General features: G+C 38.4%; 2 protein-coding genes across 3 annotated transcripts in view; one reads left to right on the forward strand and one right to left on the reverse strand.

Annotated features, from left to right (window-relative positions):
- The first annotated feature begins 34 nt into the window (after positions 1–34).
- On the forward strand, positions 35–27,806 carry NUDT5 (nudix hydrolase 5). Its single transcript, XM_090266541.1, has 11 exons — positions 35–190; positions 10,947–11,050; positions 15,124–15,191; positions 18,112–18,207; positions 19,531–19,580; positions 20,515–20,622; positions 21,912–22,007; positions 22,590–22,691; positions 25,075–25,083; positions 25,218–25,271; positions 27,567–27,806. Exons 2-11 carry the CDS (start codon positions 10,988–10,990, stop codon positions 27,674–27,676), a joined length of 756 nt encoding a protein of 251 aa, XP_090122667.1. The 5' UTR covers positions 35–190; positions 10,947–10,987; the 3' UTR covers positions 27,677–27,806.
- The window catches only part of SEC61A2 (SEC61 translocon subunit alpha 2), a 38,844-nt gene continuing 27,310 nt past the window's right edge, over positions 16,311–27,844 (reverse strand). Inside the window, exons 12-14 of one of the 2 annotated variants that reach the window (XR_016509073.1) lie at positions 21,408–21,502; positions 16,870–16,961; positions 16,311–16,742 (exon numbers count right to left, since the gene is read on the reverse strand). Coding sequence is in view for 1 of the 2 variants with exons in the window: in XM_090266538.1 (XP_090122664.1) it covers positions 21,466–21,502 (37 nt within the window). In the remaining variant the exon portion in view is untranslated. Of the gene's footprint in view, positions 16,743–16,869; positions 16,962–21,275; positions 21,503–27,844 lie in introns of those variants that run through there. The other variant, XM_090266538.1, reaches the window with a different exon arrangement.

Here is a 27,844-nt window from a genome sequence, read left to right on the forward strand (position 1 = left end):
CGGTGTCACCGGCGGGCGGTTCTACGGGTGCCGGGAGAAGGCACGTGCACATCCTCTTACAAGTGCGAGGCGGCGCTGTGACTCAAATCAGTAGCGCCGGCATTTCTGGGGAGTGCAGCCTTGGACTTGTGCTTTCTCCTTTCGTCCCCCTTCCCGAAGGAGTACCCTTTCCTTCGCCCCACACCTTGGAGTAGGTAACTGGGCGCGGGCCAATCACGTACAAGATTTATTTGGGGAAGAGGGCGGGAGCCCACGAGTATGCGGGCAGCAATGCGCGCAGGTCCTGGTGTTTGCACTGGGCGCGCATCCCGGGCACCAAGGGAGCGGCCGCTGCGGAAAGGCGAGCCAAGTTCTTGGAGTAAAAGAGTTTGAACTACTCGGAGTACAGGAATCAGGAACCATCACAGTTAAATATTAATTTGAGTGTCGTGGTTGAGGCATCTGCAAAGAGGAGGGGAATGGCCCTGCTTCATTGGAGGAGGATTATGAGAAAAAGGGAGAGAATCTCATATGTACGATCCTGGGGAGTAAGACTTTGGAAGTACAAGAGGAGAGGTACATTTGGGAGAAAATAGGAAAGGGGAGAAATTCATTTCTACCAGCCCCGCAAAGCAGCACCCTGGAAAAAACAGATTTTATCAGTATCCATGCCATGCTGGAAATATGAGACTGGCAGAATCCTACCGCGAACTTGTAATATCATTCCTTTTTCCTCCTCCTCTTCCGTCCCCATCACCCTACCATCTGTCTTCCCTTCTCCAAGTGGCAACATAAAATAGAATATTAAGGAAGTCCACTTGTTTCTTGAGACGAATCAGAGAGAATTTACTACCAGCTGAGAAACGTCTTTTAAACCCAGCGCTTGCCTCTTACAGTTTCATGCCTTGGGCTTCTCCCAGGCACCTATGCCTAAGATTCATATTTTAGATGCCTCCTTTAAATTGCACAACTTACTGGTCCATCTAAACAGTTTTAAATTGGAAAGGTAAGATCAGGACTACAGGCTTCTTTAGAAACATATTCATTAGAATAATTACTATGTCCTCTGCCTACCTGTGGTTAGAAATTCTTCCTCCCAGAAATATGCATTGTTTCATGTTTTGTTTTTCTCAAAAATGTTAGTAAATGGTTTAGTTCAGAGCACTGCTTTTAAAGATGCATTTTCAAAGCAGAGGTAAATAGATTATAATGTTGCAGTGTTTGCTGAGGATTCCCTAGACATTAGGAGAATGGTGGCAGACTAATAGGGACCTCATGCCAGATGAGGCAGTCACTCACATAGTGTTTTGATTAACCGACGAATAAACAAGTTTTAGCAAAGGGAATGTTAGCACTGATTGGGGTGAATGTGGGTACAGTTTTTTCTCTTGAAAGTAGGAATTAATAGATGTACAGGAGAAAGTAGAAACCCAAAACATAGTCATTCTGGGAGGAGTAATACAATAATAGCCCAGGAAACTTGAGTATGGAGGTTAAGATACTTTAGTATTACTCACAGTTGGTTCACATAACTTGTTACACATTAAACCAGCATCAAATAAATCAACATTAGACATTACGAACAGATGCTCCAGTATTTTAAAGATACAGCACAATTCGCTTTCACTATTTTTTAGCCACGTTTGTCTTTAATTAGCTATTAAGTTTATATTCATTAAATTTCTTCAATAAAACCTTTACAATGGAAATAGTTGCTTTTTCTCGTGCATACCAAAAAATGTCTGTAGCCTAATGATTGGGTGTTATTGTGTAGTTACAGATTAAATAATGAAAAATAATTTCTTCTCTAATATCCTTCTCAGATATTTCTAACTATGTACTGGTTTTCTCTACTTGGAAATTTTGCCACCACCTCAAACTGGAGAGGTCAATTTGCACAGTGCACCACCCCTTTCTCCTTCTAATGTCCCAATGTCCTTTATGATCATCTCCTTGGAATTAGCTCTGGAAACCCCTTCCCCAGAAACTGTTTTAGGAAAAGTAATAGTTTATCTGCAAGGAATTAAATCTTTTTTGCCACTTCTACCGCCCTAGGCCAAACTATTAACTGTGCTATTCCAAGAGGTTCTTTACTGTAACCCATTAAATTTCCCAAGGGTAATTAACAGTTCACTCTTGTTCAACCAGACTAGAACTCAATGTAATGATTATAAACTACCAGGTAGCATAATTTAAATAAAATGTTAATTCTCTCTGCCAACCCAACCCCTATACCTGCCAAAAAAAGAAAAAAACTTTTACTACCTTTCCATCATTAACAAATTAAGTACAGGAAGTCTCCATTTTGCCCTGGCTGGTTTAGCTCAGTGGATTGAGCGTCGGCCTGCGAGCTAAGTGTCGCTGGTTCGATCTTCCAGTCAGGGTACATCAGAGAAGGAAAACTCTGACTCCAAAAAACCTCCGCTGCCTTGCGGCATACCTCTTCAGGGGAAAGGCTAAGGGAGTAAACCCCGACAGAAAATCCGGAGCCGGAGTCCCTAAGGCGGTTTGACGTTGTAGTCAACACCGGCAACTCCTGCGGCGCACCTGAAGCCAAGCTGTATCGACTCCGTCTTTCCCTTGGACCCTTCAGCTGCGAAGAGAGGGGGGGTCTGCTGCATGGGCAACAGCAGACCCTCCATATTACCCTGCCCAGGCTCTGTAGCTTCAGCGTCATCGCAAGATGTCGATTCAACACGGGAGGAGACAGATACCATGTCACTCCCGAGTCGGACTGCACAGCCATTCTCGGCGGTGCAGATAGACTCTGAAGAAGCTACACCATCGTCTCTCGAGACGGACGGCTGCCGACGACAGGAAGTCTCCATTATCTAAGAATAATTGTTGTCAGGGAAGAAAAGCTCACTTAAACTGAATCCACACCAAAATCTTACCATAAATGGTACAAAAAAAGGGACTGATCAAAATATTAACTTATAAAAACTAAAATTTAAAGTTTTATGATTATAACCAAAATTACTAAATGGAACAATATTAATTCTGTTCATTATAAATCAAGTGGCTCTTTAAGTAATTATTCTGAAAGAATGTAGAGTGGCATCTTAGCCATGTCCAAACATTTGATGTTTGACTTTACCACAAAGTTATTTTTGCAAACTGATCTTCTCCCACTTAATTTCTTTCAGAGTGCTCCGTTGCTTTTTCTACCCAGTGATTAAATTGTTCCAGCTGCCTGACCTTCATTTGTCAATCAGATTCTTTGTTTATGATTTGAGCTCTTACATCTTTTATTGGGTTGAGAATATATGGTGTTTATAATACTCAACTTTCATCTGGGAGATAGTAGCCAACGTATAATTAATTTCATGTTGAGATTTTTTGCTTCATATTGCAAACTCAGCAAATTGCACGTTGAGATACGAGTATGATAATAATTTAAATAAAAATTAGGAGCCTGAGTGCAAACTCAGCCTGCTTTTGAGGTTCTCAGTTTAACTTCTTGAATCTTAACTCCCACGTAACTTTAATCCAGCTGTTATTACTAATAATCACTCATCTTCCTTCAGCAGAGAATTAGAAGAGTTAACTCCAAGAGGAGCTTACATAGCAACAGGAGTTTGTGGCATGCAAGTTAGGGTTTGACAAAAAAACTCTGAGATGTTCTAACTTAAAATTACAGCTTCCAGAGACTGATAGAAATCAACAAAGCAGCCTGTTAATAGCTGTGAGACAGCTCTGACAAGACTGCTCACATTCCTGTATATCTGTTGAAATTTAGTATTAATCTCTAGATGGCTATTATCCCAATTATCCAAAAGCCACCAGTGCCATAGACCCACAAGAGCCTCCACTTATTCACATATGAATTTCCCTTCTGCTTCCCACAGCTAATTCACATGAGCCTACACTTCCTTGCAGACTCTGCTGCCCATCCTGGAACTAGCCCCTCTTTCCTCCATCTTCCTTGTCTACAGCTCATGCATTGATGGATCCTTTCAGAATGGCTTACATCTTTTCCCCCCACCTGATTCTATAAAAATGCTTTCAAAACTCTGGGGGAAGATGGACATACTCTTTCCTACCTAGCTATATGCTTCAGGGGGTTTAGATTCCACACCCCAAAACCAGTATCTTTTTGATAAACCCTTTCTTTTAAAAAGAATTGAGTTGTGTAAGTTAAAATTTTTTTAACAGGTTTTGGGTGCTTTATTTGCCTGCAAATTTGGGGGACGGGGAAAGCATCGAGCCAAATCCAGCTTTTGGAGATGTGCTTGCAAGTAGTAACCTTATCCATTATATGTGGATTGGTCGGTTGGTTGGTTGTTTTGAGGGGTTGGGGAGGAAAAGCTTGAGAACCACCGCGCTTGCCACAATCTCCTGTAACTTCTCAACACTTCCCCATATAGTGTCTCTGCTTTGTTCATGATGGTTTGTTCTACTGGGAATACTTCCCATGCCTTCTTGGTCTGTAAATTTCATGTTAATATTAAACTGCCTTTTAATGGCAGCATTTTAAAAGTACAATTTTTCCCACCACCAAGCGGATGTGATTTGTCCCTTATATAAAGCACCCTTGTATTGCATTATCTCTATAGCAGACATTTGCCCCTGTGGTTATTTGCTAAACTGTAAGATCCCCAAGGGCTGGAGTAATGGTCAATTTGCACTTAGTATATACTCAAACATTTCAACTGTCCATGCTCACAAGGTTAGAGAGTCCACTGTACAGGCACTCTTAATCCTGTGACATTTTCCCTCACTACAGTTTCTGTGCCCTGGACAAATCAAATATTTGACACACCATAGACTTTCACTGTTCAAACCGAACATTTAAAATGGCTTATGTGGATTAAAATAGTAGAGCATTCACCGTTATGTATAGGGGTATTTCTTTTAAGTATAACACATATTATAGATGACCTTAAATCCTGGCTAATGAAGTGGATAATTAAACTTGACTTTTAAATCTCAACATAGCACTGAGTCAGCTTAGGAAAGCTGCTTTATCACAGCAATGGAGACAGGAGTATGGGGCATGGAATGGAAACCTCATTTGTTTCTGCAGCGTTACTTGTAGTGACTGTCCCCCAAATGGCACCATTTAGAATGATGCTAAAAATAATATTCTTTTTCTATTTCTGTAGTATTTTTGAGATGCTTTTATACTCCTGGATATTTTGGGAATCAGTATATAGTTGGTTTTTTTTTTTTTTTAATTTCTTCCACCGCCATTTCAAAATACATTTTTGAAATTACTCTTCAATCACATTTTTTATTCACATTGTCAATAGATTGTTACATAATACTGTTTCCCCATTGGGGCTGATTGCATTAAAGTAATTATCCTAGAGAGGCCCAGCACTTCTTGCCAATTTTTTCCATTTTTAATTTATGCCTGAAGCTTTTGTTGTTGTTATCTGTCTTTTAGCTCTCTTTCTAGCCTAAATATTTTTAATACCATCTGTCTGAAACAACTGTTTATAACTACATTTGCTGACCCAGGCTTGATCTTTTGATTAAAGACCGTTTTGTATTTGAGTTTAGCTAACTTGGGGAACCTCAAAACTCTTAAAGAACACTATAAAGATATAAATCTGTTGAACCTAGCAGTAATTTAAATGCCTTAAAGTTTCATGTAAATCTGAAGAAACTAGTGGCCCTTTTGCCCATAAAAATACATAGGGCTGAGGGAAAGACCCTTATGCTCTTCTAAATTAGGTGTGACTGACCATGTTGTCTAGACTTTATGGGAAACCTGTATGCCATTGGTGCCTTTCAAGCTGCTACCCTGGTGCTGGAGCTCAGGGAGGGAGTCTGAGTAAGTCCATGTTTGGGTTCTGTAAGAGGAACTGCTTGAAACTCCAAAAGTTTCTTCCACCAACTCAATCCCTGCTGGTTTTGCAGCCGAAGTTATAGGAATTTATCTTCTTGGCACTGGCACCCTGGGCTGGGGTGCCTGGTGTGGGGCTGGGACTCTTTGTTCCAAGGATAGCCCTCCTGGATTTTATCTACCACACGTGGGTGTGGGATCAGCCTATCCTGCATCTCCAATCCTAACAGTCTGGATGGATGTGGTTTCTTTAATTCTGTAGTTGTCAGACTTCCATTCAACTCAATTTCTGCTGGTTCTCAGTGATGGTTCTTCTATAATTTATTTGTAATTTTGATGTGGTTGTGAAAGAAGGCGAGCCATGTTTACCTACACTGCCATCTTTACTGGAAGTCCCAGAATAGTTATTTGGGGTCAGAGTGTTACTTTTTTAAAGCAAAAAAAAAAAAAAGAAAAAAAGAAAAAAAAATTTAATCCAAGCACTGCATACTGTTCTGGTAAATTGGGTTGCTGGGTTCCCCAGAATTTACTTTCTCTTAATTGGCAGAATTAAAAGGGGAAGAAATTTTCCTTCTCTGACATTAATAGAAAGGAATGGAAATATAGAAAGTAAAAATCTACATAGATAAAGTTCTTTTACCTGGGAGTGCAGCATCTGTCTAATGTAAACCAATGCCAGTTAAATTTACCTAGTAAATTATTTGGGGTACTTCCAAAGGAATAACTCCCTGTTTTCTTATGCTATATGCATATAGTCAATATGCTAAATGTCTGTCTCTGAATATCTTAACTATCCATGTAGCTTCTTTATTTCAAGCCTCTTTTCAGATGTCATTTAAGGAGTTTCCTTATCAATCTGTATAGATTAGCAACACCTCCTGCCCCATCTTTTTACTCTCCTTTTCCTTCTTAATCTTTCCCTATAAAACTTAGTCACCTGACATAAGTTTTGTATATTGTGCCTCACTTTTCCTCCCTTTCTCCCCACCAGAAAGTAAACTTCTGCAGAAGAGGGCTTTTGTTGTTCACCGCTGTATTCCTAATACTAAGGACGTTCTCTCATTTTGAATGGCTCTGCACCCACAAGCTGCTTTAGCCAGGTTACCTAAAGTACTCAACCGATACTGGGTTTTTACGAATATTATTTTGTACATACTTCTTCACAGTTTAATGAGTGTGAAGATGTGTAAACATATTTTCCTCTCATCCTCATTAAATGGTTTTAATTTCGCATATAGTCATCTTTTCCTTCGGCTTTTTTGCCGAAGTCCTTACTGGAAGTTTAATTTCTAGGTTGACCCATAGTGTGCAATCAACGATGTTGATAACCTTCTAATACAATAGAAATAATTTAATTTTACAACAGAAATACATGTTATGCACAAGGCAAAATATATACCCAGAGGACAGAGAAGTGGTTGCCTGTTACAGCAAGGCTGTGTGTCACTAGCCTGTGAGTCCAAGGCACAACCCTTTGACTAGTCTCCCAGCTTTGCCAGTTTTGGACCCACCGTCACCTTCAGCAGCCCAACTATCCTAAACATTTGCCTGTTTGAGATTTTAAGAATGCAAAGTTAATGGTTGTTGAGATGTAATTCACACACCATAAAATTCACCTTAAACTGTAAAAGTCAATGGTTTTTAGTATATTATTTAATTCCAGAACATTTTCATCAAAAAGAAATATCATACCCATAAGTAGTCACTTCCTATTCCCTCCTCCCTTGGCAACCACTAATCTGTCTTCTGTATCTGTGGCTTTGCCTACTCTGGATATTTCATGTAAGCAGAATCATACAATATTTGGCCTTTTGTGACTGGCTTCTTTCACTCAGCATAAATGTTTTCAAGGTTCAACCGTGTTGTAGCATGTGTCAGAACTACATTCCTTTTTATGACTGAATAATATTCCATTGTTCGGAATACCACATTTTATTTACCTATTCATGGCTTGATAAGACATTTAAATTGTTTCCACTTTGGGATTATTAGAAATACTACTTCCATGAACATTTCTGTAGAAGTTTTTGTGTGAGAAATGTTTCATTTCTCCTGGTTATATACTTAGGAGTGAAATTACTGGATCATATGGGAACTCTGGTTAAACTTTAGAGGAACTATTAGGCAGTTTTTCAAAAAGTCTGCAGCATTTTACATTCCTACCAGCAGTGCATGTATGAGGGTACTAGGTTCTCCATATCCTAAGTTGTTATTATCTGTCTCTTATTATAATAATTGTAGTGGAGATGAAGTGGTATCTCATTGTGGTTTCGATTTGCCTTTTCCTGATGGCCAATGATCTTACATATTTTCATGTGCTTATGGGCCATTTGTAGATCTTCCTTGGAGAAATGTCTATTCAGATGCTTTGCCTATTTTTTTTTTAATTTATTTTTAGAGAGAGGGGAAGGGAGGGAGAAAGAGAGGAAGAGAAACGTGGAACCTGGCCCGTAACCCAGGCACATGCCCTGACTGTGGATCAGAGTTGAACCAGGGACTTTTCAGTTCACAGGCCAGTGCTCAACCCACTGAGCAATACCAGCCAGGGCTGCCTATCGGATTGCAAACTTTTCATTCCATACGTTGTCTTTTAACTATCTTGATGGTGTCTTTCAAAGCACGAAAGTCTTTAATTTTAATGAAACCATGATTTATCTTTTCTTTGGTTGCTTTGTGCTTTAGGTATCATATCTAAGAGACTACTGCCTAATCCCAGATCATGAAGATTTACACTTAGGTTTGCTTCTAAAAGTTCTAAGGAGAAATTTAAAATGTGTAATTGTATGAACAAAATTACATTTATCATAAAAATTTCCAGCTATAAAGATTTGAGAGATGTTTGAGCATCAGAATTGTATTTAAATGTTCACGTTTTTAGCTAAACAACCACTTTCTTTTCAAAATAAATAAAATACAATATTAAGTCAAAAAAGAGTTTTACAGGTTTCTCTCTGATTTAAGTCTTTGACCCATTTTGAGTTAATTTTTATATATAGTAGAGGTTCATTTTCATTCTTATGTGTATACCTACTTCCAGAACCATTTGTTTTAAAGGCTATTTGTTTCCACACTGAATTATCTTGGCACTCTTGTTGACAATCAAAAGACCATAAATCTATGGGTTTAATCCTGGACTCCCAGGCAGTGCAAGTCATTTAACTTTGTGCCAAGATAATTTTAAAATTGAGTTTAACTTAGTGAAATAAAGACAAGTAGATGAAGAACTATTCTTCAGAACAAGTCTAAGCAGGCCCACACTAACCTAGTTCTTAGAACAGAATGGCTCTCTAGACTCACCATCCAGATTCACTTTGTTCCTATCTTCATCTGTTCAGCAGTGATTTTAGGGAGTTTTTATAGCAACATAACCTGTGAGCAATCCTGAAAGTTAGACAATGTAGAGAAAAATCTAGTATCTAGAAGCTAGTTTTGAAAATCATTTCATCCTAAGTGGGAATAGTGATGGTAGGGGTGACAGTTCCAAGAAATGTTAGAGGTAGAATTTTAAGGACCTGCAATGGATAAGTTACGCTTGGTAAAGAAGAATAAGGGATTGGAGGCACATATACTTATAGCTTGGGGATGATGCGTAGATGTAGTTAGGGAAGTAGATTGTGACGGGCAAAGATACTACCATATGTTCTTTCAAGAGGAGAAAACAGGGTTATGAAAACATTGATTGTTTTGTTGGTTGTGGTTTTAGAATGGAGGAAAGTTGCTGTCTGAGGTAAAAATTGAAGATGTGATAGGTAGTTTAATTATCACTTTAGGTCCCAGAAGAAACATAGAGCAAAGCCATTTTTTCCCTCTAAGACAGCAAGCGAGATAATGATTCTTGATGGTCTATATTTTCCCTGGAGCTAAAGTTGAGAGGTGGGGTCGGTTAGAGAACTGTGGAACTTAAGAGTAGTGAAGGGTTGGAGTAGCCTCTGAGAAATGTAGATAAAACAACAAACAGAAAAAAAAAACAATGAAAAAGACATGACTGAGGATCAATTCAGAAAATCCAAGAGCTAAATATCAGTTCCAGAAAGAGAGAGCAGTGAAAATGGGGGGAGGGGGTATTATTAGTCAAATAATTCAAGAAAAGTTCCCCAACATGAAACAGAGTCTGAAGTTTCCAGATTAAAGTACTCATCAGTGTGAAGACACGAAAAACTAAAAGTTTGCAGAGAAAGAAAGCAGGTCACAAAAAAAAAGGATCAAGAGTCAGAATGGCTTCAGATTTTACAACAGAAACACCAGAAGCAAGACAACTGAGCATCACTTCCCAATTTCTGATAGAAAATTATTTTCAGCAACTTTGAGGGTAGAAAGATGATGTTCAGACATTCAGGGTACAAAAATGAAGGAATTTAACCAAGACAGTAGAAAGAATTTTAGGAACAAATGGGGTGGGACTACTCTTTTCACAGATCTTATAGTACAAGTTAACTACAGCTTTTACACATTAAAACTTTAAAGTGAATGGGCCACATACACAAAAATAAGTAAAATAAAGTGAACTGGCCACAATAATGAGAATGTATTTAATGCCACTGCACTGTGCATTTTAAAATTCTTAACATGGTCCCTGGCCAGGTAGCTAAGTTGGTTAGAGTATTGTCCCAATAAGCCAAGGTTGCAGGTTCAATCCTCAGGGCACAGAACAATCAACCAGTAAGTGTATCAATAAGTGGAACAGGAAATTGATGTCTGCTTTCTTCCCCTCTCCCTTCCTCTCTCTATAAAAGTCAATAAATAAAATTATTAACATGGTATATCCACTCACAAGTTAAAAAGAAACAACTCTTAAAGTTTAGCTGTAAAGGGTTGATAAAGGACAATAGTTGAGGGGTGGCAGGGGAAATAGTATAAAATCTTTGTACTGTCCCCTTGGAAAGTGTTAAATTTGGAGCCAGAAAATCTAAGAATGTTATCTAAGGTGTCCTAGAACGTGCACAGCAGGAACTTGGCTACCATAGACTGGACCTAACTGGGGTGGCTTTCCATTCTGGATGTTTCTGGGGTCTTTGTTTACTTTCCCATCTATGGCTGTTCTCCCAGATCCTCATATGAGAAAAGCAGCTTTGATTACAGATTCATTTTTCACCATTTAAGTACCTTTGACCAGTGGCCTGTGAACAAATGTTTAAGTCAGAAAAATGTAGCTTACACATATCTCTTTATCTTGCAGTGTGAACTTCTTGCCTAAGGACTGGAAAGACTAGTTTAAAAATGGAAAACCAAGAACCTGCGGATTCTTCTCAAAAAACCAAACAATTTATTATTTCAGAGGAGGTATAAATTGTTTTTCACTTCCCTTTCCCCTTCCCACGTAAAACTAAGTTTCAAAGAAATGTGTAGACTACTTGTTGTTTCAAATTATCGTTTTTAATTCTCAAGGACAGTTTTTAAACATTGTTCCTACCCTTTTTACGAATAGGGGGCATGGTGAGCTTGTGTGAGAGAGCAGGAGTGTATCTTCTTTATTATATGTATTAGTGAAATTGAGACTTATTTTAAAAGTGGACTTTGGCTGATGATACAAAAATTCTCAATTTTTACCAGAAGTTTCCCTGGGTAGAATAAATCATATGTGAGTTTTAGGGCTTAGACATTTCATACTTAGGTATCACATCTTAATTAGCTGTTTATGGTCTCATATGTGTAAGAACAACAAAAACCTAACTTCAGTTGTACAGTAGTCCCTCACTATATCACGGTTCACTTATCGCGGCCTCACTGTATCACAGGATTTTTAAAATATTATATTTAATTATTTATCGCGGATTTTTCACTATATCGTGGGATTTTGCGGTACTGTATATGTATGTTGTTAAAAGTTACATAGGTTTAAGGGTGTAGAATAAATGTAAGGTTCCTACTTAGCCAGGGTCTCTGTAACGTAATACCCACGATAAGTGAGGGAATACTGTAGTCTAAGTTCCAGGACAAATATTATGTCTTGTAGGTTATTCAGTTTAGCTTTTAAAAAATCTCTTCCTGTAGGGATCATTGCAATGGATAAATTTTAAATCCTTCATCTTGGAACTCTGATCTTGACCCCTTTCTCCAATTCTTTTTTAATTTAAAAATCTCTCCATGTAGTCCAGTGATGTCTGGGTTCTGCTGTGGCCACATGGTGCCCCTCCAGGCTAGGCCAGGCCGAGTGGCGCTCAGTGCCCAGCAGACCCTGAGGAGGTCCTGAAAGGGCTGCACAGCAGGAAGTGAGCGGCAGGTAAACAAGGGAGCAAAGCGTCCTCTGTATTTACAGCCACTCCTCTATCAGATCAGCAGCATTAGATTCTCATAGGAGCACAAACCCTACTGTGAACTGAGTATGTGAGGGATCTAGGTTGCGTGGTCCTTATGAGAATCTAATGCCTGATGATCTGAGGTGGAGCTGAGGCAGTGGTGCTAGTGCTGGGGAGCGGCTGCAAATACAGATCATCATTAGCAGAGAGGTCTGACTGCAGAGACCACAATAAATCAGTTGCTTGCCTACTCATATTAAAACCCTATCAGAATGCGCCAAGTGACAATTGAGCTGCAGGTGGTGAAAGGCTATAAAGCCATCCCTGCCCTTCATCCCACCCCCTACCCCTGATGCATGGAAAAATTGTCTTTCGTGAAACCGGTCCCTGGTGCCAAAAAGATTGGGGGCTGCTGCCCTAGAGGATCTTTTGCAACTTTATACATGTAAATGTAGCCTGAATTATTTATATGCATACATATATATATATATAATGAAAAGTATTGTTTACAATAACATGAAAGGTACAGAGATGTATGAGAGCATTCTGTAAATCATGCTCTTCAGACTACTCGGGAAGAATTAGAAGGAAAATAAGGACACTAGTATTTTTAAATAGTAAAGGTATTTTTCTTATAAATAGCTTTAGTAATTGAGAAATATGTTAAGATGTTTCTAGATAGAATGTTTTCATACAACTTCAGCTCCATGCCTTTTGTATTTTTCTGAAAAGCTAATGAGTATCCAGACAGACTCCTCATTTCTTCTGAGAAGTCCCTGAGGGAACTCTGTGTCACCAAGCAAGGGAGATATGGAAGCTGTGGCTCCCGGTACCAGAGATTGGGTGCTACGCTTGGCCAGTTCAGCCTACTGTTATTTCTTATAGTTAAGAAACTTTCAAGAACTTAACACTCAAGCTGGCTTTAATTAGAATGTGAGCTAAAAGATACGTTTTAAGTGCATGAGGAAACTTGGAGACCTTATTTGGAACATCACCAAGTCTTCATGATTTTATTTTCCTTTGAGGACTTTTTTTTTTCTTATCCTTACCCGAGGACATGCCAATTAATTTTAGAGGGGAAGGGAGGGAGAGAGGGAGAGAAACATTGATGTGAGAGAGAAACATCTATCGGTCACCTCCCATACACACCCACAACCCAGACATGTATTCCGACCAGGAACTAACCGGGAACTTTCAGTTTACGGGGACTATGCTCCAACCACAGCAGCCAGGGCAAGAGCTGACATTTTTCTAAACAAATAGTTCTGGCTCAGAGTTACAAATTCATAAAATTAGTACAGTTAATTAGAATATTATTATGTTAAGATAAATTTTAGAGAACAGAAAACAGTATTTAGGGTCCTTAAATGGGCTGTCAGCACATTTGAGTACCTGCACATCCTGGGAGATTTAGGACTTTCTTCCCCCTTGATAGCTGCTTTGCCACCTCATTAAGGTGTTCCATCCTCTTTGCACTTTTAAGTTTTTACCTTTCAAAACTTTCAAAAGCTTTACTTCTCTTTCCTGTTGATATCTGCACTCAGGAGTTTATAGGGTTAGAAATCTAAATACTGGGTGTTTGGCAAGCCTCTGAAGTGCTGCATTGATTTAGTCCAGTTCTAAATCAAGTACTATAAGCTGGTATGAACCCCGGCCTGAAAGCCAGTCAGAACCAAGGCCTGGGCCTGTCCCCATGGGAACATCTGTGCCCTCTTGGCCTCCATAATGTGTTCTTCAAAAATGTAATCTAAAATTTGTGATTCACTGCCCTGCAGTACTGTTCCTGAAAGCTCTGTTTTTTTGTGAGAACCTTTAAAAATCTCCATTTTTATTCTTCCTAGCAGTAATATAAAACACTTAAATGAAAGTGGACATTACGTTTAAAACATCCTGTAAAACTAATACAGAAAATATAATCAGCCATCTAACTTATATTTTAAAAAATAAACTGAAAGATAATGAACACAAAATTTTAAACACTTTATTTCTCTTACATAGTCTGGCATCAAACAGTTCTTTTTAAAGCACAATATTGAAACCTTTAAAAGGTATTTAAGGGTTTGGCCAAGTGAATATGATACAATGTATCTCTATGAAGAGAAAATGAAATTCTAGTCACTGTTATATTACTGACATTAATTACAACCTAGTTTTAATTCTTAAAACAAATCTGATTAGCAAAGCTTTAAAACAGATGTTTCAGTTAAATGTTTTAAAGAGGAACAGATTTTTACAAGGACATAAGTTATTGTTCTGTAGAAATATTCTATTAAATACTGTATGCCCCTCCCTCTGTACACCTTGTAAAAAAAAGTAAAACACATAAAAAGAAAATCATATAGGGATGTGTGGCATTATTGTAATTGCCTACTTGAGAATAACATGGAAAAATAAAAGCCCAAATATTTTCCTGTTAAAAAATAAATTAAACTCTCCCCTGTTGTCTGTGACTAGATCTGCTGGTAATTAGTAGGTTGCTTCTGGTAAGAAGTGAAAGAAGATGCTGGAAGCATTTACTGCTTTATGTACACAATGACACTTGCCTGTTGGTGCCGTATAGTGCCACAGATAAGTTAGTCCTGGGAACCCAAACTCCTCAGCGTCAAAGCAGAGCAACAGATGCTGAGCATTTCACTCACATTGGATGGGAAACCCATGTGTCGTCATTGGAAATCCAGTCATTGGACATGGTTTCCCTATAGTCAGCTTCGTTGCATAGCCATTGAAAGTAAAATGCCACTGGTGGGTTTACATACTAAACATACACACCTACATGACTAGCACCCAGATCAGAGGCCAGAATATGAGAAGCATCCCAGAGAGCCCATCACTCCTCTATGCTCCCTTCTAGTCTTCCCTCCCCACCTTACCCCAAAGAGTTTTTGACTGTCATTTCTTTTCACTTCTCAGTACTACCTCCAAAACTCCAAATGAAGCAGAACCACCCTTCAAGAAAACATTTAATACTCTCAACTGAAAACTTGCACATGAATGATTAGAAGGGAAACAGGATAATTGGGAGGGCCATATAGAGAAAATGTGGGGGAAGAAAAACCTAAGTAAAAACAACTCAGTTTGAAAGTTTTCCAATTTATCTATCATCTGATCTCCTTTTAGTTAACGGCACAAGGAAAATGGGTCAAGTTGGAAAAAACAACTTACATGGATCCTACTGGTAAAACAAGGTAAACTATTTTTTCTTTTGTAAAATATTTGGTTATTAGGGGTTCTCAAATACTCTACTTAGTATTTGGCATAAACCTGGATATTTTCCTCACTGTGAACTCTCTATCTTAAAGAATCTAATTTAGCTGTTTTCTATTGTTAGAATGTTTGAATCACTTATAATCTGATTAAAATTACATTGTAAATTTGTTACAGTAACTAGCCAGGAAGCTCTTTTAACACCATTCTCCTCGAGTAGATTAGTGTGAACCTAAAACTTTTTAGACAAACCTAATTTAAGCTGATAAAACAGCAAAATAATTAAAAATACAGGTTCCTTCCAATTTAAACCAGTTCTAATCTCTATATTAGAATTTAAGAGGAAACATTTGAGGTAGAAGTTACATTCTTACACCTTGGTCATGGAAATGTAAATTGGAAAAAATAAGTTTTGTAAAGCATGTCACAATATGTATCAATTGCTATAAAGATACGGTTGGTGGGGGGGGGGGGCGGATAAAAGGGCTGTTTGGGTCCAGATCACCATGGGGTCTGAGACTGTCCTAAGAAAACTATTTAAAATCAGATTTATGCCTGAAAAAATAATCATAAAAATTTAAAAAGGACAAAAATAAATGGAAAGCAACCTAAACAATTTAAAAATAGGGAAATAATTGTTATAGTGTATGCATTTGATAAAATTATGCTGCCATCTACAAAAGATTATGAAGACAACCTAGCAATATGAGAAAAGTTAATAACTTGATAACAAAATAGAAAATTGTATATATGCTTTTTAAATTCTGCCAAATAATGTGTAAGAAAAAGCTAGTAGGAAAACTAAAAAGATATTAATGGCAGCTGTGTGATTAAGCTTTTTTCTTTTTCAGATTATTTGTTTAGTAATTTTTTTATAAGTATCAAAAATGTATTAAAATAGATTAAGCATTTCCTTAGTGAAGTATAAAAAGGAATAAAATGGAATGAGAAAATATAACAATGTAACTAAATTTAGTATCTAGAGTAAATGATATAAATTCATGAATATAAAAAGGCCATTTAAGTGATCAAATAAGAATACAGTTTCTTTGTGAGGAAATTATCATCAGTGCAAAAGTACATGGACTTCACAGTAATTTAAACAACTTTTTATTGTATCTATTAAAGTAGCAAAAATATTAATAAGGCCCAATGTGGGAGAGCTGTGGGAAACATTAGGATATCCATAGCACTGTTGTTAAAAGCCAAAAGAAAGTCAAGCACACTACAGTCCAGCATTACAGTGGAATAATATATTACCTATTATTTAAAGTGAGTTTGATGTATAAAACTAAATGTGAACTAAGTAGGGGATTCAGAAATGTGGCAAGGCCTAAGCAAATATGTTCAAATGTACTTGTATTTATGACACTATGGACAGAGATTAGAACCCAATTTATAGTGATATCATTTGGTTCTCTTCCCTTATAAAGTTTATAACGCAAATAAAACCCTTACCACTAGTGTCTGAGGAGCACGTTGTTGATTTGCACCAGCTCATCTCTTCACCTCACTCTCCCGCGCTTCCAGCACTGTAATGAATTTGCATCAGAATTATTCAGGGATTATTTTCAAAATACTCATTAGGTCTCACCTTTGGAGAGTCTGCTTCAGTAGTTTGGGAGCAAGCTCTACAGTCTACCAAATGGCCATACTTACATGGCTTACTTTAGCATGTTCACCTCTGGTCTTCCTTGCAGCCTCCATAGAGGTCTTCCGCGAAGCACTGACATTTCGTACACGATGTCAAGCTTGGGAGAATGAGACTGTACTTTACAGTAGGCTATGATTTATAAATTTATAAAACATTTCATCTATTACCTGATATAAAACATGTACATAAGGATAAGTAAGATAGCAGCTAGAGAATCCTTTGTTTCACTTATTCATGGAAGAGGCTATGGAATTAATTTCAGAAGTGTAAAAGTATGCTGGCATTATGCCCCTTTATTGACATTCAGTAAAGAACTTCTGGCCTTTCCAACCTCTTGTGTTTGGTTGACTAAAGGGAAAAAAGCAAAACAGCTTTCCTGTAACAAAAACTAAGTAATGGAGTAACTTTAACAGAGTCAGGCTTATAAAGCTACAAGAGGCTTGTGAAATAACATACTCTTTAATTCCCTAGTTTTACAAATGAGAAAACAGTCTTGAGTAGGTTGTGCCTACATGGTTAGTAAGTGGGGACTAAGATTTTCTGACCAATCCAATGTACATCTCTCTGGGTCTCTTTAATTACTAGAGCGCTCATGGGCATTCTTAGGCCCTGGCTGGTTTAGCTCAGTGGATTGAGCGTCGGCCTGCGAGCTAAGTGTCGCTGGTTCGATCTTCCAGTCAGGGCACATCAGAGAAGGAAAACTCTGACTCCAAAAAACCTCCGCTGCCTTGCGGCATACCTCTTTAGGGGAAAGGCTAAGGGAGTAAACCCCGACAGAAAATCCGGAGCCGGAGTCCCTAAGGCGGTTTGACGTTGTAGTCAACACCGGCAACTCCTGCGGCGCACCTGAAGCCAAGCTGTATCGACTCCGTCTTTCCCTTGGACCCTTCAGCTGCGAAGAGAGGGGGGGTCTGCTGCATGGGCAACAGCAGACCCTCCATATTACCCTGCCCAGGCTCTGTAGCTTCAGCGTCATCGCATGGTGTCGATTCAACACGGGAGGAGACAGATACCATGTCACTCCCGAGTCGGACTGCACAGCCATTCTCGGCGGTGCAGATAGACTCTTAAGAAGCTACACCATCGTCTCTCGAGACGGACGGCTGCCGACGACATGGGCATTCTTATTCTCATGTTTCCTAAAATGCATTTATATTTTATTGCTTATAACTGATGGCTCATTACTGCTGTCTACTTCATCTTAAACACTATAATGATGCTCTTCTTTTTGTTTCCCTTATTCCTAGTGTATTTGGGATGGGACCTTCAGTGTTTTTCCCAGCACTTTCTTCTTCAGTCTTTAGGACTAACCTTAAGAGGCAGCAGAGAGAGCCGTACAAAAGGTGTTCTGTCTCTTGCAATATGTATTATTGACTTATCAAAATTGCTTGTTGGTTGGCTTCTTGCTATTAACAGGAATGCTGGGCAGCTGTGAGTTTTCATAGTAATCTGTTTGATTTTCATAGGTTCATTTTGACAGATCTGCCTTGTAGAATTTGGGTTCCATACTGAAAGATCTATAGTTTAGAGAAAGTTTATTTTTGACTAGATTAAATATCTGAATTTTTAAAAATAGAAATGTGGCACAATCCAAACCTTAAGGACAGCCAGATAAAAAGTGTAAGAGTTCCTCCAAGTGGTACATCTTATATTCACTGCTACTGTAGGGAGACAGATGTTGATGCCTTTCGTATACCACTCAGATGTCTTCTCTTAGATCCAAAATTATTTCCTTCTTCACCCCTATCTCTTACAACTGCTTTTTTTTCTATTTAAGGAATGAGAGTGAAGGGGGAATTTCTCTCATATGCCCTTCCCCCTGCAAACAACATGGCTGTTCCACTAACTGGATTTTCAGTACAGTGTTCCCCTGAAACAAACAGCTAATCAGAGATAAAGCCATAAACAGGAACAGGTATCTGCTGGTTATCTCATTTTCCCCTTAGGTAAGATGTCACTCAAGCAAAGTAGAGCACTCTTCTAAACGTAAGAAATCCTCAGTCAATAAATAGAAAGGTCCTACTTTCAAATTGTGTATTTTAGGTCACAGATTTTAAAATCTAAATTGTATAAATGTCTAACCAGTTTTCATTAAGCCAAGTATCCTTTCTCAATAGGGGCTTACTGTGCATAACCTGCTTAACAGCCTCCAAAGCCATAGTCACCAGCTGTGCCACTCCCCTGCAGATTTATAATCCAAACTGAAGTATTTCAAGTAATGCTCTGAAAGGCAGCTCAAGTGACAGCACCCAGAGGGCTAAACGTTGGGTGGCAGGTTTTCTTTAGTACTTTGCAGAAGCTGTAAGACAGGACAATTGACTTTTTGTTTAAATACAGCCCTCTATTACTTTGGTTTTATTTATTTATTTTGTGGAGAGAGAGAGAGGGCAACATCAATTTGTTGCTCCACTTATTTATGCATTCATTGGTTGCTTCTTGTAATTGTCCTGACCAGGGATTGAACCCACAACCATGGTGTTGCATACTGGCATGACGCTCTAACCAACTGAGCTGCCCAGCCAGGGCGTATTGCTGTGGTCTTGTTGACCATTACCATTAGTACATTTGCATGTTTGCATTTGTAAAGTTCTGCCTTACACATAAAACCTAAGAACATTCTCCTCTTCAGCACTAATAATTTTGTTTTTTCTTCTCTGCCGGAATAGAACTTGGGAAACAGTGAAACGTACAACGAGGAAAGGACAGTCGGCTGATGGTAATGAGTGCAAATCTATTAAAACTCTTCCTAAGAGAAGTTACCACACATTATTGTAGCAGGCAAGGGGCAGGAGGGTTTTTATTTTGTTTTGTTTTTACTGTAACCAAGATCTCAGAGCAGAGTTATCTCAAACTATGATACTTTATCTTTAAATCTAGTATTTGTTTTTGCAATGCTGTATAACTAAATTAAGCTTTCTTTATAAATAACTTCTGGCTTCTGTTATCCAAGCTTCAAACAGTGTTTCTGAGGGGAAGGTGTATCAAAATTTATAGCCAGGCATAAATCAGTAGAATGGAAGGCCACATATTGTGTGTAGATATGTTACGACTTACAGAAATCCTTTGTAAATCAGTTCAGAGGATCTAGGTGAGAGCGGTTGGTTTGGAAAACTTGCACTACTTCCTGCTGTCAACCATGTGGTCTCTGCATTGATGAGGAAGTGGAATTGGGAAACAACTATTCATTCACTTCACTTTCATTTTCAGGAATGAATGCTTTGACTGCAAAGGTCCCAGAAAAAATCCTGAAACTCATCTCTGGTCTAGGGAAAGTTGGGGAATACATCTTTCCTGTTTTTCCACTTTTATTTTTCAATTTCTGGTTTTTTACTGGGAGCAAACAGAGTAGTTGCACAATGCTGTTTTCCCTGCTGGGAACCCAGTGGGGATTTGTTTTTGTTTACAGCCAACTAACTATAAGCAATACATTAGTGTATTTACTTTTTTTTTAAATTAATTTTTAAGTGAGAATAATTTCCAAGTTAACTGCCAGTACTGAAGCTTTTAACTTTGTTGCTAATGGCAACTATAAGGTAGACTTCAAATGTAGCATTTCTTAAAATATGAGGTTTTAGTTAGATTGCTGTGAAGAGACTGCTGGTGTGACTGACCTTTCATTAGAGACTTCTTTGTTTTATTTCCTGTGACAGGTGTAACAATTATCCCAGTGCTGCAAAGAACTCTTCATTATGAATGTATCATTCTGGTGAAACAGTTCAGACCACCCATGGGAGGCTACTGCCTAGAATTCCCTGCAGGTGAGTCACTAAACACAGGAAACTGCTGCTTGGGACTTGCTGGACTGAGCCAGGGCAGGGCCTAAGTACTGCAGAGTTTAGACATTTAACACCTTTGTATCTGTCCATGGGCTTTTTAAGTTTAACAAAACCATTTCTGCAGTGAGGTGCCTCCAGCCACACTCTTATGATCTATTCACCCAAGGAGGCAATGGAAGGTGTGTTGTCAGGGCTCACCTTTCCAAGCCACCTGTCCTCTTTCCCACATTCTTTCTAAAAGCCTTTTTGAGTAATTGCTTCCCCCTAATTTGTCAATTTATTTCACCTTCTATCACTAGTCATCTGCCTCTGACAAGAAATTTACAGTAATAACTAGGCCAGACTCCAAAAACTGAGTGGAAAAGATAACTTGACTCTCCCATATGCATATAGGCCAAGGAAATTATCTTAGTTTCCACTAAAACATTTTTTCAGTTGCATAATAAGTTAAGCTATCTATAACTTATGCCATGCATTATTATAGGACTTAATTGGGTTGTTCCTATCAGATTAGATTTCATGTATCATTAGTGGTTTAAGTTTTACAATTTCAAACACCATCCCACACTATACTTAACTTTATTTTCTTCCTCATTTACTTGCCATTTCACTGAAGAAATTAATAACTTTAAAAGTAACAGAATAGCCTATATTTCACCTTTCTTTTTGCAATCTTTTATTCCTTTCAGGAAAGTGACTCAGCTGCTCCTGTCCTCTTCCCACTTGGCCTCTCTCTACTTACTCCTCACAGTGACCATGGTAGTTACCTAGAGTCCACCAGCCTGCAGTTCTGTCCTTTCTGTTCTTCTCCCTCAGAGGTGATCTTCATCTCAGCACTTCACTACAGGGTCTCAATATTGCTCTGTGAGGGAGGAAGGCAAGATAGGTAATACTGTCTCCATCTTACAGAAGAGGAAACAACAAAAGTAACAGGCTTCCTGTACTGTAGTCACAGACGAGGTCCGAAACCTGGACCACTCAGCCACCACCATGACACTTGTCCTCACAGATCGGTACTGCCTGTGCTGGAGACAAACATTAGTGCTGACCCGTGAAAGCAATCTAGGTCTAAGTAAGAACAGATGAGAGCTGTCAGAACCAGCTTAATCTGCCCAGGGTTTCCTTCTTTTGCCCTTTTTTCTGTAAAAGTCTGTAAGACCACTTTTCGCAATCCTCAGATTCTTCTCACATAGCTCAGCAGCTATGTTAGAAGGAGAGGTTCAAAGAAAAGTGACTTTCCTCTCCCACCTCACAAATGCTTTGGACTCCAGGTCTCATAGATGACAATGAAAGCCCAGAAGCAGCTGCGCTGAGAGAGCTGGAGGAAGAAACTGGCTATAAAGGTGATATTGCTGAATGTTCTCCAGGTTTGTATTGCTTTCCAGGTATGCAAGTGGGGACAAACTTGAAAATTAGCCAAGCAGTTTCTTCTGTGTGTTAAAGGATTAATTCTTTGCATGTTCTTTATGGTCAGAATTCAAATGGCTTTTATTTTGGCTAATTCACTGAAGAGAGATCCTAGTTAGATTTGGGCACCATCTACATGTGAACTTCCCCTCCCCTCCAAATGAGAGCAAGTTTGAGCAGGAAGGACCTGAAGTTGAAGAAATTAGGAAATTATGTTGCCTTCCAGAGTTTCCTACATTCTAAGCTTTATTACATACTCACCTTATCCATGTGCCATGATCCTTTCTAGAAGATATTTTTCTTAATGTGATGAAATCCCTCAGACTTATCAAACTTTACTCAGGAACTCTCGGGAAAATGAGTACGATTTATAAGCTCCATAGTCCTGCAGCATATGCTAAGTGACTGGAGAAAACTAGTTTTCCTGCATAAATTCTGTGTTAAAGGAATGACAAGCCTAGTTTTCTTCTAAAGACATTTAAGTCATGAAACATGACCTCTGACTGGTGTCTGTAAAGATAACCTGTTGCTTCTCTCCATAGCTGTCTCAATGGATCCAGGTTTGTCAAACTGTACCACACACATCGTAACAGTGACTATTAATGGAGATGAGGCTGAAAATGTAAGACCTAAGCCAAAGCCAGGTGAGTGCTGGGTACATTAAAGTACAGCATTCCCTCACTTATCGCGGGTATTACGTTCTAGACACCCCCCCCCCCACAATAGGTGAAAATCTGTGAAGTAGGAACCTTACATTTTAGTATTTCTATATATTTTAAGGCTTTATAAACCTTTCCCACACACTTATAAACTGTTCCCAGTCCCTTATTAACCTTTTCCACACTTTTATAAACACTACTTATGTTCTTAAACATATTCTACACTCTTAAACCTATGTAACTTTAACATATGTATACAGTACCACAAAATCCTGTATTATAGCGAAAAATCGGCGATAAATAATTATAGTATTTTTAAAAATCCCACGATACAGTGAGGCTGCAATAAGTGAACCGCAATATAGAGAGGGACTACTGTAAATGAATTGCATTAAACATCTTTTAACTTCTCGTTACTAGTTTGATTTTTGATTGGTCAAAAGAATAATGGTCTTTTGTAGATGCTTCATCAGTACTCTTGGCTATTTTCATAATCTTGTGTATCTTAGCATTTTTCTTTACCCACTTCTTTGATTTTTTTTTAATATAAAATGTTAAATTATACATTTCCTTATTTTCTGTATGGAGTTTATTCTCAGTAATATTAGCTATAGGAGTAAATAGTAAACAATGAAGTCTTCAAAATCACCGATTTCTGTCTTTATATTTTTAAGAATGGCGTGAATAATTGTAACAAGACAATAGCTTACTAATTCTTCTTTACTGAGTTCCATATTTAGAAAAGCTTTTAGGAAATCCTTTGCTCTGTATTTCTTAGCAAGTTTGGAATTAGAAACTTTAATGCCCCTGTCAGTTCCAGTTCCTCGTCCACCCCCATAAAAGGGGTGTTGATCCATACACAAGAAATTATATATGTATGTTTCTCATCCTCTAATTGCTCCAAAATGTTTTAAGTATTCCACTGTAGCTTATTTTTAATGCTTTTCTTTTTCTTTTTCACTTTTTTAAGAGAGAGGGAGGAGGAGGAGGGAGAAATAAAGGGAGAGAAACATCTGTACACACCCCTACTGGGACTGAACCTGCAACCCAGGCATGTGCCCTGACCAGGGATTGAACCAGAGACTTTTTTGTTTGTGGGACAGAGCCTAACCAACTGAGCCACACCAGCCAGGGCATTTAATGCTCAGTTTTTAAACTAGCAAATATATACAGAACATACTATGGAAAGAGTTTGGTAGTTCCTGAGTTAAACATAGAATACCATGTGATCTGGCAATTACAGCCCTAGGTATATACCCAATTATACTCCTCTGAATTGAAAGCAGGGGCTCAAACAAATACCTTGCACACCAAAATTCATACAGTATTATTCACAGTATCCCAAAGGTAGAAACAATCCAGGTGTCCATTAAAAGATGAATAGATAATATGTAGTATATTCATACAATGGAATCACATTCAGCCATAAAGAATAAAATGTGCTGATACATGCTATAATTTGGATACACCTTGAAAACATTGTGCTAAGTGAAAGAAACCTTAGAAGGGTACATATTGTGTGACTGCCAATATGAGATACCTAACATCAATGCATTCAGACAGCAAGCAGAATAGAGGTCAACAGGGATGGAGAAGTAAGTGTTTAATGGGTATCAAGTTTCCGATCAGGATGATGAAAAAATTCTGGAGATGGATAGTGCTGATGATTGCATAACAATGTGAATCTATTTAATGCTACTGAATTGTAACTTTAAAAATGGTTAAAATGGTGAATTTTGTGACCCAATTTGTTAAACTCTTATTGCCTTTTTTAAAAAGACAGATAAGATCTGAGTTAGAACTCAGATTGTATAGATTAAGAGATGTGATTGTATAGATTAAGAGAATTCAGGAAAAGGGGAAAATTCCTGGGCAAGGGAAGAAAGAAAGGTGGAAGTGGGTGAAGTTTCCAGTACCTTAAGCAATCAGAAAATGTTCCCCTCTCTCCTTACTCTCTCCCTCTGAAGTTGACAGGCACCCACCCCCACATCCACCTGTCATTTTACCCAAGGACCACTACTCTCAGATTTGGCCCAGCAGGGAGAGCAAGGGCAGCAGCCTACCACAGCAACAAGAGCATGCTTGTGTGTTTCCTCCCCCAACCCTACACCCACCCCCCGCAACCCTCCACACTGCTGGAGGGAACCACAGCAGGCACTGAGCAGAAAAGGCTTCATACTGCTCCCTCTGTCTCTGACTCACTTTTCAGTTTCCTCTCAATCCCACTCCTCCGGCTCCCAGGTCAGACAAGTATGTGGGGCAGTTCTTCTGAGCACCTTATATAGCCTTTTTGATGTGTCTCACACAAAATTTTTCAAATGTTTTACCATTCTAGGCCTTGCTAAAATGTTCTCCCGTTTCTTTTCAGGAGATGGAGGTATGTTATTCAACTCCCAGTGGCTGACCGTGTATATGGCTTAAAGTAGTGGTAATGGCTACAAGCATTTTATGTTGTTCTGGTAGGCTCTCCCCTTCTTCAGCTTTGTTTTCACTTGCAGTTTGTTTGTTTAGAATTTGTGGAAGTAATTTCCTTACCAAAGAATGACCTGATGAAGAGACTTGAAGGTAAGCATTCTTGAGATTATTGCCCAACTTTCTCTAGTTTTCCCTTCCCCATCCCCAGCAAAGGGGAACTAAATATAATTGTTTTTTTAAATTCTTCCTCCTTAAAGTCAAATACCTAAAAATTATTAAAACGGCAGTTGACCAATAATAATTTTTACTTTCTTGGTTGCATAGTTTGAAAATGTGAGCAAAACATTCATGTCAGTCAAAGCTTCCAGCGGGGGCCTTTTTTCTCCTATAGAATAGTCAAGATTGTATTCCTGCTAATTAGCCCAAACTAGTCTATACCTCAAATCTTGAATCCATGGAAATGCAGAGGTATAAATAGATAACACTTCGCTGATTTCAAATAAGCTAGTATGTTATAGTTCTTCATGCACGGTACAAGTTAAAGAACTGAACAATATTCCTTTTAAGTGCAGTGTGCACTTACATGTACACATTTAAGTAATGAACCATACTAACTAGCAGCGTGACCCTTACTAAATTACTGGTCATACAGTTACATTGTGTAATTCTTGGCCAGCCTACCTCTTAGGGGTTTTCTTTTAAAAAAAAAGAAAGGTCAGGTTATGTGGACAGATGTCCTCTGATATAACTGTATGAGGATGTGCTGTACTGAAGACATGACAGAGGCCTTTCATGAAGCTGGGTAGGTGCCTATTCACTCATTCAATTTTTATTTCAAAATTTTGAAGCACTGTTAGATCTGAGGCTTTGAGAGTAGTCTCTTTCTTGCACCCTTCATACCACTGGCTTACAATCTTATTCCTAATGTCTATGTTGTTTGTTCGAAAGTAAAGTGGATCTTTTAAGAACTGCTGTGATTTCAAGTTCCTAGAAAAGTTTCCATTCCTACTTTTTCCTACTTTGATATTTTAGAAACAAGACCTGAGGTAAAAACCACCTCCAGATTCAAAGTTAGAAACACTCATACTGAAAAAAACTCGATTTATTGAATTGTTTTTACTCCTTACCCGGAGATATTTTCATTGAGTTTAGAGAGAGAGAAACATCAATCAGTTGCCTCCCATATGCACCCTGACCAGGGATGGAACCTGCAACCTACGTATGTGCCCTGAGCAGGGATTGAACCTGCAACCTTTTGGTGTATGGGATGACGCGCCAACCAACTGAGCCATCCAGCCAGGGCTCAATAATTTATTAGGTACTTATTCAGAGAAAGCTGTGACCATCAATTATAGGTAAGATTTAACTTGAGTCGGACAGATTTGACTAGATTTGAGGCTCAGCCGATCATGTATTAGTTATGACTTTGAACAAGTTTCATAGCCTCTCTAAATTTTTCTCGTAGAACAGGAACAATAGGTAGATAGCCCCTACATTTGAAGAAGCATGAATAAGTTAATGGGACAGTGTTGACACATAATGCTTAAATGTTACATGCTCTATCTTTTTATATTAGAAAATTATTTTTTAAATTCCTTCCTTCTCCCTTCCACCTAACTTAACTTCCCTTCTGGCCTTAGAGGAAGGGGAAATAGCAAGAAAGGGAAGGAAGGTAGAAAGGGTTATATAGAGGGGAGGAGTAAAAGAGCCAGTTTTCCTAGCTTTACTAGAATTGAAATATATAGTAATCAAATAATTCATTCAACATAATACATTTGAGAAGTAGGAAGGATTTTTGAGTTCAGTTTGCTACAAGGAATGCACCTGCAGGCAGAGTAGGACATACCCTGCCTTTGATGATTAAAATGTCTCAGCTTGTTTTAAACAAGTGGCTAGGAAAACAAGAGACAGATTTGAAGTATGATAACCCCATCTGAGTGAAACAGAAGTTCTCATTGAAGCCCTTTGTAATAAGATTCTGAGATCGCATTCTTGATAGAATTCTAATCCTATCATGCACAGTTAATTTGCATGTGCAAAGTATGTATCCCCTAGCAGAGGGAATGTCCTCAATAAGCTACTGAGTGATCACTATATAGCTTCATAATAGCAAACTCTGATAGCAAAGCTTTATAGATCCTCTTGTTCATTTATAGCTATTTTCACACACAAAATCATCTCTGACATATGTGCTTTTCTGTCTTTATTCTTAATTTTCTGTTGTTCTTGTCTCAAGCTATAAATGTAACCCTGCTTTTCTGTATCCTTTATTCTTCCACTACAGTAAGATCTCTGAAAGCAGAGTGTCTTGGTCACCACTGTATCACCAGTATCTAACATAGGGACTGGCATATAGTAGTTGCTCAATAAATATTAACTGAATGATAAAGGGGTATTATCATTTATTAACTTCATTGTCTAACTTGTGTGCTTTGCTTCCTGTAGCTCTGGTAGCTGAAGAACATCTGACAGTGGATGCTAGGGTCTATTCCTATGCTCTGGCGCTGAAACATGCAAACACAAAGCCATTTGAAGTGCCCTTCCTGAAATTTTAAGGCCAGAGGAGCACAGCCATGTTCTTGCAAATGAGGCCACAAGGCCTCCTTCACTTAAGACCTTGTATTCAGTTAAGTGTAATGGAGATTTTAAAGAACCTTTTTCATAAAATAAAAACAAGAAAGAATACATGCATGTGGTGGTATGGAATTGTAATTATAGGTAGG

Source organism: Furipterus horrens, unplaced genomic scaffold (assembly GCF_987537825.1).
Source record: "Furipterus horrens unplaced genomic scaffold, mFurHor1.1.pri manual_scaffold_2, whole genome shotgun sequence".
In the NCBI taxonomy this organism is placed as follows: Eukaryota; Metazoa; Chordata; class Mammalia; order Chiroptera; family Furipteridae; genus Furipterus; species Furipterus horrens.

Coding starts and splice junctions, on each gene's coding strand:
- NUDT5 (XM_090266541.1), top strand. CDS start 10,988: ATGGAAAACCAAGAACCTGCGGATTCTTCTCAAAAAACCAAACAATTT. Junction 15,192..18,111: donor GATCCTACTGGTAAAACAAG/GTAAACTATTTT, acceptor CCTTATTCCTAG/TGTATTTGGGATGGGACCTT. Junction 25,272..27,566: donor CCTGATGAAGAGACTTGAAG/GTAAGCATTCTT, acceptor TGCTTCCTGTAG/CTCTGGTAGCTGAAGAACAT.